Genomic DNA, 12,015 nt, shown 5'->3' with positions numbered 1-12,015 from the left:
ACGCACAGCAGGTGCTCCGTACTCTAACGACGAATTAACGAAAAGATTAAGTACATATATACTAGCGCTTCCCCAAGCAAGGGTAAGGTTCCATTGGCTCCCGCCATGGCGGGTGCTCGCCTGCAGAGTGGCAATTATGTCTGTCAAGTCTCTGTGACTGCCCTTACTCATGCCGTCGGCGTTTGCACCTTCAGAAACATGAGGCGCAACCCAGAGAAGCAGTTACACGATACCTACCTCCCTTGTGGCATCACGAGGCTTGAAACCATGCCTAACGGCAGTGGGTAATACGGAGTACCCATCTTACCTTAGCCCATGTAAACCTTGCGTCAGCCAGCGCCATGTCTTTTTGAGATTACGTTGGCGTATCCGTATAGTACCGTATGTACTAAATGTACGAATATGTACATGTACATACACAATTACATCCCCACACCCGGCAGCGGCGCAACGGCTGGAGCGGGAGTCCGCCGCCGGCATCTTATCGCCGATTTCAAAAAGACAAAGAAGCCGAACGTGACCAACAAAGTAAGCCGCCGATGATAATTGAAACGCGCGCACTTTCGCCTACCGACCTGACCTTACTGTGCATGCCTTGGCCAGGGTCTGGGCAAGGCTTTTGAGTCAGAAGATAGCAGGTCAGCGATTTTGAGTGCCGATAAAGTCGGAGTCGCAACCTCATTTTAACTTTCAGATCAAGTTGCGTGTTGCTCTCGTCTCCTTGGCTTCCTTGGCCTGAGCTGCATCAAGGTACCTTCGCCTATATTTCTGTTCTTGCATCATCCGTTTACCTCTGCAGACTCTTTGTCTTGGAGTCTTGGGTTTCTTCGTTTTTGGCTTGGCCTCTGCAGTCTTCCGGTCGCCCCGAAGCTTTCGTTGTCCCCGAGTTCCCAGCCGGGCAAGCTGTCTTCGGTTCTATATAATCTGACCATCTCGCACGATACGCCGCCGTTCATACGCACTAGTGTGCAGGCTGTAAACGGCAGATGATGTACTTACTGCAATCCTAACAAGCCAAATGATAACTCCGGTCAGCCTTCTATGTAGACCGCAAAGAAAAAAATGAAAGTCTAACCAGTAGCCTCCATTATCCTTGTGTCGAGTCGAGTCCGGCCTGGCTGCTTGCTCTCTGCTGATTGCTTGCATGGCATTACTTCGGGACCCTGCCGTCACATCGGACACAGCTTACAAAGTCTTACGCCGCCTGACCAAAAGAAGAAGGAAATAGACAAAAAGTCCGTCGGGAGGTTCTAGCTCTCTCCCATCATCCTCACCGCAACATTCAGGCGGACAAGGCGGATGGGACACTGTGACGGCTGTCGTCCTCCTCGGAGCCAACATGCCCCCAAAGCGGTGGAGATGGACATCGTCGGTCGACTTTTAGTCGCCAACATGGGGGGTACTATCCGCGAGGGGAAAGGGATGCCAAGCCTCGGGTCGTGAGTAAGGATGACGCCGGGGCCCGGGGCAGTCAGGTGGCTTTATTATTTCCCAGTTCCCACACGGATATAAACGGGGCACCGGTTTCTCAGTTTATCTGTCATCAAATCGCTCGGTTCGAGGCATGGATCGGCGCGGGGCCCCCCCTCCCCCCCGCCCGCCCCATATATGACTTTGACTCTATCCGCATTATAGCACGTTTAAAGTTAAAAGTCCGGCGAGCCAACTCGTTCCAAAGTTGCGCGACTCCGGGGCGCGAATACGGAAGCTGCGTAAGTGACCGCCAAGTCGTCGTCGTCAAGCAACCCTGAACCTGGGTGCCGCGCCGCGCCGCTAACGTGTCCACTGGTTCCATTGGGTACGTCTGTACTAGGCTGTACTGTACTTTGATGTAGCGAAAGGCGTAAAACCGCGTATTCCGAAAGAGTGCGGCACGTTAGCACTAATTAAAGTAATCTGCGGAATTTTGAGCGCACATGCATGGTCGACATGACTGCGCGCTTGTTCTCCGTACTCCGTGCCTTGCCGAAGGGTCTCAGTGCATCTGCGGGCCTCTGGGTTCAAAATTTTGTAAATGAATAAGGTATGACATGGCACAAGTAAATCCGACGCCAGATACGTAATGCAGCCGCATCACCGATTCCCGTATGTATGTACAAGTACCTTATCTCGTACTGTCCCTTAAGGTAACGGGTACGCTAGTAGCAATACCTTACAGACACCTCTTTCTGCCAAGCAGAGCCAAGCAGAGCCAAGCGGAGCCAAGCAGGAGCCTAGCAGGAGCCAAGCAGGAGCCAAGATTGCACCTCCAACAAAGGCGTGGGTTACATCTTGCGAGCGAACAAGAAGGTCGGGGATGCGGGGAGGAGTGGAAAGGTACACGGGAGGACCAGTCACTCAGCGTCACGGCACGGCGTTTGGAGGGCGTATGAGCTCCGTGTGCGTTGTGTGCGTTGTGTAATCATGCGAGTACTGCACGAACACAGCACATTGTGCTGTCATGGCTGCCGTCATTGGACGAGTGCGACGATGCGGGCGGGCGGGACAGGAATTCCGTTCGCCGTGTTGTTAGTGTCAACAACAGCCACACTGCCGTTTTTGACTGGTCAGCTATGCCGAATTTGATTGGCTGCTAATCTACACTCGAGCCCAGACCTTTTCGGCGTACTTCTCCAGTTCTTGAACGCTAAAAACGAAGTCTCCCTCCCCAGGGCCCGGATCTCTAAGGAAGAGAAGCCGGAACGACAGTACCAATGTGCCGCTAGTGACATTGTACGATGTCGGGTTGGTAGTAGTGTTTCGGGTAATGGTGATGCTTTGTCGGAGCACAGGTGCTGGCTGTTGAAGAAAGTGTCGTGTTGTGGTAGCTCCAGGGCGAACTTGCATCTCTTCCTCCCACTTCTCCAAAAGGATTGTGGTACCGTTGAACTTGGCAAGAGAACAATCTTGACCTCGTGGTTCGACATAGAAAACCACCGCTGCATAGCTATACGCAATTTCCCCAACGACTGAGAGAATCCTGCCTCGATAACAAGTGTTGGCCAGGCACCTTTAGCAGCTCGTTAAGGCTCTGGGCCACCAGTCGAATCACCCTCTTTACTGCTTCGTCCAGAATAGCCTTGTTGTGCTGAACGTGTAGCACTGCCGATATCTCTCTAACTATCCTTTAAACCCATATCGCGAACTTGCCCGATAAACTCGTTATATAGCCGTTTGTAGAGTTCCTCATGAAGGTCAGTTGGGATTGTAATAATAAGGATTCGAGAATTGCTGCCGTAATCGCGAAAGCGAAACTTGCGGCCTTGCTTCTCTCGAGCACGATCGATTTCTGTGAAATGACTAGGAGAGAAGTCTAAACAATTCGTATGCTATATAGAAACAAAAGGGCAATACCATACTTGTGACGGTGAGGGAATCCCCATTCGTGTGAGCAATTGCGTCGTCAATTGCGTCGAAGAGATCTCGCACATTGGTGAATTGGAAGGTCGGGGGATCGCACGATTGCATCGACTCTACTGAGGTAGGCATAATAGGTGCAGATGAAGCCGATACCGACGTACATGTAGATGCAGCCGATGGAGATACCGCCGGCGGCGGCCTCGATGTAATTGCCGCCATGGGATCCGTGAGATGCGTGGGGGAAGCCACTAGAGGGGTACAGGGTGAAAATAGCGGGGCCACACTAGCCAAAAATGGCAGCCCAGACAGCGACACAGACACTCCTCGTGGAGTTGTGCGCCGGATTCAAAACGCACCTGATGGTCTCGCCGGGCGTAGCTGCTTGGTTGCCTGCTTCCTGCTTTGCCTGCTTGCCCCCCCGTGCCCTGCCACGGGCGTGAGTTGGTGTGCAGCTGTAGCCTAGGTCGTCGTACACGAATGTTGGAACTTGGATGTTGTATTGTATGCATTTAGTAAGCCACTTCAGAGCTCAAAGCTTAAAGGCAATGGATTTTGGCAGAATACCAACTCGGCATTGACATAACTTCACCGCCAAGGCACGTCTGTCTGTCAACGTCAGGTCAGAGGACATACCTATGTAGGTAGCGAGGGGTTGACGATACCTTTGATAGAATAAACAATGGAACTTCGAGAGCCAAACACCGGGAGCCTAATCCCAAACAAAATGTTCGTGTTGACGATGCATGCTGTCACGGGTCGGTCCCGGCGAGGTTATTCCCGCCGTTCCACTCTGCAGGACATTCTGGAAAGGCTGCCAAGCTCAATGGAACCGAGAGGGGTGGCAGGAGCCTTGGGGGGGACCGAGGACGCCAATGGAATCGCCAACTCGAGCTACTATGTACACGGCCTTGCACTAACGCCAGCGTCGCGAAATAAGCTTGAAATCCTAATATACTCCCATGTCAAAACCCGTCCGCCGGCTGCAGGGGTCATTTGTTCGTCTAGGTCGCCTGCACACCATCTTGACACCCCCGCCGCCGCACCGCACCACTGGCGGTGACTTTCTCACTCCAGGGCCCAACCCAGCCCAGCCCAGGCGGGGTCAGACGAGCCGGGCCCAGGCTTGCCGGGTATCTCGCCTTGCGATTCCCTCCTTTGACCTTAGGTTACTTACCTAAGCCAAGGTAAGGTATCCTTCGCCCTCACTTCAGTCTTCGAGGCAGCAATGCAATCCGTTCCGCACAGCGCCCCCTTAGGGCTGCCTCTACCTTTCATTCCCTGCCGCGAGGTGCCGCTACTTTGCCGCTTCCAGTTGCAACGTCTTGGACTGGGCACTAAGCAGCTTGGGAATCAGACTCGAGATAGACTCCCCGATCTGTCCGGCCGTTTGCTTAATGTCAAGGTAGCAATGGACACTACCTGCGGTCGGTATACACACTGTCCTGTACATGCACATTATTTACTTACCTCAGGTAAGGTCAGATACCGTGTAGCACGATCCGCCTTCTCACATTCCAGCCCCTTGAAGTTATTTCAGATTCCAAGCACTCCCGCATCCCCCCTGCTCCGAAGTCGTCAACGGCGTACACGTACTTAAGCCTCGGAAACTTATTAACCACCACTCTCACCCCCCAACGGTCGACACCTGCGGTGTAGCCTGCCTGCCGGAGATGGTTACCTAGGTCCGGAGTACGTATGTAAGTAAGGTATGTACAAACATACATGATGACACGACACTGACTGCACAACGGGTCAACATCCGCACTCTACGCAGCACGTAGTACCGTAGCAAGGGGCTTGCTCAATTGTTGATCCCACGGTGACCTGCGAAACAGCCAAGGCTAGTGTCGACGGGTCCCAGGCCAAAAGCCCCAACGCAACATTTTTTGCCCTGCCCTAGACATTTTGGCGCCAACCGACTCGGTGGCATCGGTCGGCCCCCATCAACGTCTAATAAACTAGCGGATTGCGTTAGATCGGATGCAACAGCGACAGACAAGACGCCCGTTTAGGTTAGGTTGCTCCCCCCGCGCCACCAACACCATTGGGTTGACCATCCACGTGCGCTAACCGGTTTGCCCATGCCATGGAAGATTACCAACCAAGCCCCGTTGCGCATGAGCCAACGCTGAAGAAAAAGAAAAACGCCGTGCCGCTGGTGCCTCGATCACCCGCGCTGCACTTTTTCACAATGCCGGCGGCGCAACATGAAGAAAGAGACGGCCGGTGCGACGCTCGCGTTTGGCAGACATGCGCCTAGCCGGTTGGCTAGTATCTCCTCGTCAGGATGATACTGTTGCTATACCGAGAGGATGAAGGTGTCGGGACTTGCCATGTCCATGAAGGCAGGTGAATAGAAGTGCAAGTACGAAGTACCTTACCTACTGTGGCAGCTGCAGAGGGCGCGCAGGCTGGCCTGCCTGCCTAAATCCGGGGCCGAAAGAAGCGCCTTATTAACCTTGATCCAGATCGATTGAGTTAGATAACTAAGGTAGCCAAGGTCCCAAAAAAGGTCGCGAATTGCAGGAACTGAGGTCGGTAATACGTTAAGGCACCTGCTCTGGACGGAGCACACGTGAAGCTATTCAATTTCCGTATTCAGTACGGATTACTCCGTCATCAATTTGACATCAACCCTTCCCGCTCACCCTCCCATCTTTCGGACCCTGCACCCTGCTGAGTGCTTACGGGAGACTGACCATGCTCAAAAGTCTATGTGCACTATTGGGTCCATTATTTTGTCGCCGCATGGAGAATCCGAATTTTTGATAAGCTTACGACACGGTGGGGCCAGGGGAGAGATGCGCTCCACGGCAATGCTTGGCGCTTTGCAGGTGGGCCTGGCAAAGGAGGGTTTAAATCCTCGGCGTTGGTCGTTAGCGTCCCTTCTTCCGGGCAGTGCCTGCCGACAAGCCCTAGCAAAGGAAGCGACGGCCTTTATTTAATAAGGTTTGGGCCCAACCTGGCGGCAAAGATCTGGCGGGGCACGCGCCCACGCACTCACACAACACTCGCAACGACCTTGAGGTTGGTTTCAGAACACTTGGAACGATCCATTTCTCCAAGTACCTTTGCGGCAAGTCTTGCCGGGGGGGCGGAGGAAATTACAGTACCCAACACTCCAGAAAGGCATATTCCTTGTTTGCCATCGAAGCCGAGAGGCTCCGGCAGCAGCACCAGCAGCAGCACAGCACCGGCAAAGAGCAAGGCCAAGGGCAACAACAGCATATCAAAAATAACACCACCACACCCCGCCCATCAGATCAACCTCAGTCCACTGGGGCCCCACTAAAGGAAGGTGTGGTGTTGACCTTTTTTTGGGCTGATGGTGCCAGGATTTGGAACTTGGGGCAGCATTTGGCTTGGCATCGCATTTCCGTCCATTGTTTAAAGAGCGAGCTGCACAGAAGAAGGCTGTGGGGTGTGCCACCACTCTTTTGGGCCGCCTCCCCTCGCTCCGTCTCGCCTCCCCATTCGCAACCCAAGGTCAAAAAGTCCAAGGTCTCCCGTGGTCCTGCTGCCGTGCGCACGACCCTCCGGCCCCAACCCTATTCTCGTGCAAGGTAGGCCGCCTTCCTCTCTCTCTCACCTCCCACTTCCCGAGACATGCGCAATTGGCCTGCATCGTCATCGACCTGCAGCCGATCCTCCACCAGCCGCCAACCGCGGTCCCTCACGACCTTAATTCCACCTTAAAACCCAGCGGGATATAAGTCTTATAAACACCCAATAGTTTACAGCTTCAACCTTCAAACTCAGAAGGCTGACGAATGTACCCGCCCACTATCTAACCTTTCTCCATCTACATTAGCGGAGAGCAGACAACGAACGCCACGCATAGGGCGTCCTCTCTTCGCTCGTCCCGTCCTCGTTCTCTCTCCCTAGGAGCAAAAATTCTACGTCAAGTCCTGCCAATCCCACAGACCTAAAGTCCCTCTCCAAAAAAATTCAATCCGCAGCCGCCTCACATCCCGAATCTAGGTCGCCCTTAAATTCGAGCTTTGTCGTCGCGTTTCGCCAAAACACGGGTTTTAAAGTGAACTGCAGCGCCTTCTTTTTTAGCGTCTGCTTCACGACGATAACGGTCGCTTGACGCCTTTAGTTTTGAGATCTCAGATCTGATTTCCTTCCTTCAAGAAAACTTCTTACGCATCAGCATCTCCGAGGTGTTCCCAATTGGAGTTGGTATGTGGACATTCTTTTGTTGTTGGAGATTTGTTCTTTTTTTTTCCGAATTGTCTTAAAATTCTCCCGGCTCGTCCCACGTGCAGCCGATCGTCCCGGATATCTCAGGTCAGACGTGGCCTTGGTTTAAGTTTTTTTCTCTCTTCTTACTTCCTCTGGGTTGTGCTTGGCGTCCATGTCAGACCTGCGAGAACATTCGAATATTACCCTCAGAAACGTTCGGGTCCTATCAAGATTCCTGCGCGTGGACAGTTAGCCGGCGCCACATGGTGAAATGCTCAACCATAGGCATTCCTCAGAGGTGGCGCATCCAAGGTGCCGTCACCGGAGAGGTCTGTACATCATGGGCAATAAACAACCACCTATTCTCTTTCTCTTCTTCCCGGCTGCCAATCTCTATCCTCGTCTTCCCATCCACTCTGCCGTTGACCAGTGCATCGGCAAAAGCAAGTGCGAAGCCTGTGGTTCTTCAACGCTAGGCTCGGCACGGCTTTGTGCGAACCTTGCCGAACCTCTCGAGGGAAGAACTCAGAGTTGGCATAAGTTTGGCTTTCGACGCATCTCAAGGTCGAACACGCACGTGTGTGGACAAGTGTGGACACGTCGTTGTACTAGGACCGTGTCAGGGACTGGGTCGGGTCGTCATTCCTATCGCGGTGTCAGTCAGAACTTAGGTGCTGTTAATGGCCTTCCTCCCTTGTGTTCAGCGACCTTGGGCTAGGGGGCTGCAGCACATTGAAAGCAGTGCGAGGCAGTGAGCACGCCCATTCAAGCCTGTTTGGATTAAGTTTCTGTCACATCGCGTGCTACCTCCAACCCCGTTGAGCCCGCAAAGCTAACATTTTATCATTCGCCAAGACTAAGAGCTTCCCCACTTCGCGACGTCTCAGGTCACCGAAACGTCCGGCAATTCGCTCTTCGCTCGTCTATACCTGCCCTCCTGAACAACTAAGGTTCGATCTGCGCCCGGGGATTTCCCCAAGGTGTTGTGGGGATTGACAATCGCCGGCCAAGTCGAATCCTTGTGCCGACTAACTCGAACTCAATCCCTGCCCAATCTGTCTGGATGGTGGGTCTGCTACCGAGGCTGAGAAGGAGGGTTTAAGAGAGAACGCTGGTTAAAAGTTCGGCTCTCCCTGCACTGTTTCGCAGCTGTGCCTCGCACTCCAACCGCCCAAGATGATGGAAACATATTATGGCGTGGTGAGAAGCCCCGCCGACGCCATCAAGCTCTTTGAGGCCTGCAGGCTTGGCCACCTCCCTCGCGTCCAGCGCAGATTATCCGAAAAGGAGCGGCAGGCCATTAGGTCGGGCTCGGTATTCGTCTGGGACGAAAGGGAGGCAGGCATGCGGAGATGGACTGACGGGAAATCATGGAGTGCTAGCCGTGTTTCTGGAAGCTTTTTAACGTATCGCGAAATGGAGGGAAAGAGGGGGAGTGGCTTTGGCGGCAGCAGAAGGGGCGCCGGGAAGACTCCGGATTCTGGCCGCGGTAGCGACGAGGACCAAGATGACGGAGAGCCCGACGGATACCGCTACAAGGCAGATGGCCTGATGAAGCAGTCTTTCAGCATCACCACGTCCAACAACCAACATCTGCATCTGATCTCGTATTTCTCCAGAGGTCAACAAGATCTGCTACAGCCTAGTAACGATCCCAACCTACGAAACATTGTGCCAGCGAAGGGCATGTATCCCGAGTCGAGCATGAATGACGCCCCGGTGCCGACGATGACGAGAACGTCTATGCAACAGCCGCCTTACGGCCAGCATCAGCATCAGCACCATCACCAGCACCAGCACCAGCACCAACTCCAGCACCAACATCCAGGGCATCCTCACCAAGGCTATCACTCACAGTATTCTCAGCCAGCATATAACAATCCATGGCCTCCTTCGCCCGTCGCGACGCCACCTTACAGTCACGGCCACTACACGACTACCTTGCCGCCCTACCCGCAGGGGCAAAGCCTTCCGCCACCACCACACGCTTACGCCCATGTTCAATCCCAGGTATACCCGCCTTCGGCCCCGACTCAGGCTCAATACGAACGAGCGCCGTTGCCGCTACCACAGAATGCGAACCAGCCACCCCAGCCAAGGGGGATACCGCTTCCGCAACACTATCAGCAGCAGCAGCCACAGCAGCAGCAGCAGCAGCAGCAGCAGCAGCAGCAGCAGCAGCAACCGCAACAGCAACAGCAGCAGCAGCAGCACGCCGCACTTCAGTCGCCGCATATGTCGCAAGCCGCCCGGATGTCGCCTCTCGGTTCTCCCCGGTCACAGCAATTGCAAGCACAGGCTAGGGAAGCAGTGTTGATTGACCCGAGGTTGGCTGCAAATAGTTCACGCAACTCCCAAGGTCCGCTTCCGACCCCGAGACAGCAACCTTCCCAGAATGGACCACTGGATACGACTCCTCCTCCACGGACACAGTCGGTGTCTCCGTCCTCGAGAAGCTCGTATGTGGAGCCGGCGGGCACGAACGGTTCGGCACCTGTCACTAATAAAGCGAGCCTTTCTGCGTTGCTTCTTCACCCGACCCCCACCAACTCTGAGCCAAACAGCGCGAATCCGGGCACCAACAGTGCCAACAGCTCTCCCAGGGCCCCTTCGGGAGCCCCGGCTAATGGCTCATCGGCTACGGCCGCTGGCCAGCAAAAGCGAATGGGGATGGGGATGGAAGATGCGAGGGCGATTGGAGTCCTTGACAAGAAATTCTGCATCTAAGAGGGGGAAATAGTTGGGAACTGAAAGATTCTCACCTCGGCCCATTGGCTGTCTGCCATGGAAGAATGATACTGAAAAGTACGCCGCCGGGGAAGCGGGCATCCTCTGAGACGTAAATTGAGACATCTTTGTAAGGAGAAGGGAGGGCTGTAATGGGAACTTTTCTCTCCTCACAGATATCCGGCGCAAAGGCATGTATTTTTTTTCCATTTTCTGGTTCAGACCGGGACCGGGCCCTGTGCGTCGAGGCTGCTCTGTCGCGAGGTATTCTTGCATTTACAACCGCGGGAGGGGGCCGCATACATATCTGCACATCCGTGCACACATACAAGACATGGACGGGTGTGCGCACATGTTGGGGGTGTTTGGGGGCAGTAAAGCATTATTATTTTCAGCGAAAGGGGGCGGGGGGCGGTGTTAGGTGACTAACGCATTTTCATCTAGGGACAGGTTTACTTTCTCTTTTTCATACATGCCCATTTATCGCCCTACCTACCTTAGGTTCTTAGGAAGGCGAAGGGCGCGGGTCAAAAAAAGTTCGCCAGCACTGGCGGTTCTCTTTGTATGCTGGCATTTTAATTAAACCTCGCTTGGGTCCGCATGCTGAACCACGATAAGGACATGTACTCGGGCTCGTAGATTTTTCACGCGCTGATGTCTTCGATTTGTAGAGGTTTGTTCCGTTGTTGTGAGCTTCGTGTCTCCGCGGGTCGGGATACAATATATGAGGGATATTATGTACAGGCTGGGTTGCCGCCTCATTAGGTATCTAGGCAGGATCAATTCGATATCATACAGTGCGGTGTGACAGATTGTGCTATGAAGTATCTGGCGTGAGGAAGCTGGTACGGGTTTGGTAGGCATTGCTCAAACCGAGTGAGGTAAAGCACATGCCACTTCACTCTCAGTATTGGACTGGGTGAAATAGGAAACCAGAATTATGTTGCTATCTTCTAGTTCGTCCCAGTATGTGTACCTACCCAGGCATCCGAGTAGCGCGTATATTTGAGTAAAATTCACAACACCATCGTAGTCTGGCATATGTTGACCCGGCTATTTTTCGTGCCACAGGGGATCTAGAGTTGACATTAGAGACTGAAGGAGCGGATTTGTGTATCTGAATTTCTTGAGAAAAAAATATAACAGCATTCATAAAATACGACCGAAGATGAGACGTGATAAACTTCTCTGGTGAAGTTGACTGGCTGTCTACCCATTGTTACATTAGAGTGAGAAACCGGCCTACCTCCAACTTGCAGCAAGCGACATTGTGTGCGTCCGTTGGTTCAGCTGCTGTGTACCCGGAAAATGAAGGGCCGTAGGCTTAATTGTGTTTATTTTGGTGTGTCCGTGGCGATGGGTATAAGTTATTTCAATTTGGTGATAGATCTAATTGTGAAAGTCGCTCCTTGCGTAGAAATATATATATACGTATATGAGGATGTTGCTCTGGGACAGAAATTAGGTCTAGAAGATAAATACACAAAAGACCATGGTAAAAGTCTTCAGCGTGAAAAAACACGAGGAGGAAATTATAGAGTGTGTATGTTGATATTACACATAAAATGGTAAACATAGGGGCTTAAGGAAAGTGATTGGTACCTATTTAAAAGAGAGAAGTCAAACTGGTTACCGAATTAATTTAGGCGTAGGTGTTGTAATTATCACATCCACCACGTATTTTAGCTGTTACAGCATAATTACGTTTAAACTTTTACAACTTCATTATTTTGCTGGTTAGTGTTGATTAGATAATTACCT

General features: G+C 52.8%; 2 protein-coding genes across 2 annotated transcripts; one reads left to right on the top strand and one right to left on the bottom strand.

The window, feature by feature from the left end:
- Nucleotides 1-2,577: 2,577 nt before the first annotated feature.
- Nucleotides 2,578-3,468, bottom strand: B0T26DRAFT_741910 (uncharacterized protein; the record flags this gene model as incomplete). Its single annotated transcript, XM_060444033.1, has 5 exons — nt 2,578-2,819; nt 2,870-2,989; nt 3,020-3,067; nt 3,101-3,292; nt 3,339-3,468. 5 exons carry the CDS (start codon nt 3,466-3,468, stop codon nt 2,578-2,580), a joined length of 732 nt encoding a protein of 243 aa, XP_060294383.1.
- Nucleotides 3,469-8,706: 5,238 nt separating this feature from the next.
- On the top strand, nt 8,707-10,254 carry B0T26DRAFT_648574 (Gti1/Pac2 family-domain-containing protein; the record flags this gene model as incomplete). Its single annotated transcript, XM_060438009.1, has 2 exons — nt 8,707-9,525; nt 9,685-10,254. 2 exons carry the CDS (start codon nt 8,707-8,709, stop codon nt 10,252-10,254), a joined length of 1,389 nt encoding a protein of 462 aa, XP_060294382.1.
- Nucleotides 10,255-12,015: the final 1,761 nt, after the last annotated feature.

Source organism: Lasiosphaeria miniovina (genome assembly GCF_030549165.1).
Source record: "Lasiosphaeria miniovina strain SMH2392-1A chromosome Unknown B0T26scaffold_5, whole genome shotgun sequence".
Lineage (NCBI taxonomy): Eukaryota > Fungi > Ascomycota > Sordariomycetes > Sordariales > Lasiosphaeriaceae > Lasiosphaeria > Lasiosphaeria miniovina.
Note: the sequence above shows the minus strand (reverse complement) of the source record. Positions and strands in the feature narration are given on the sequence as shown.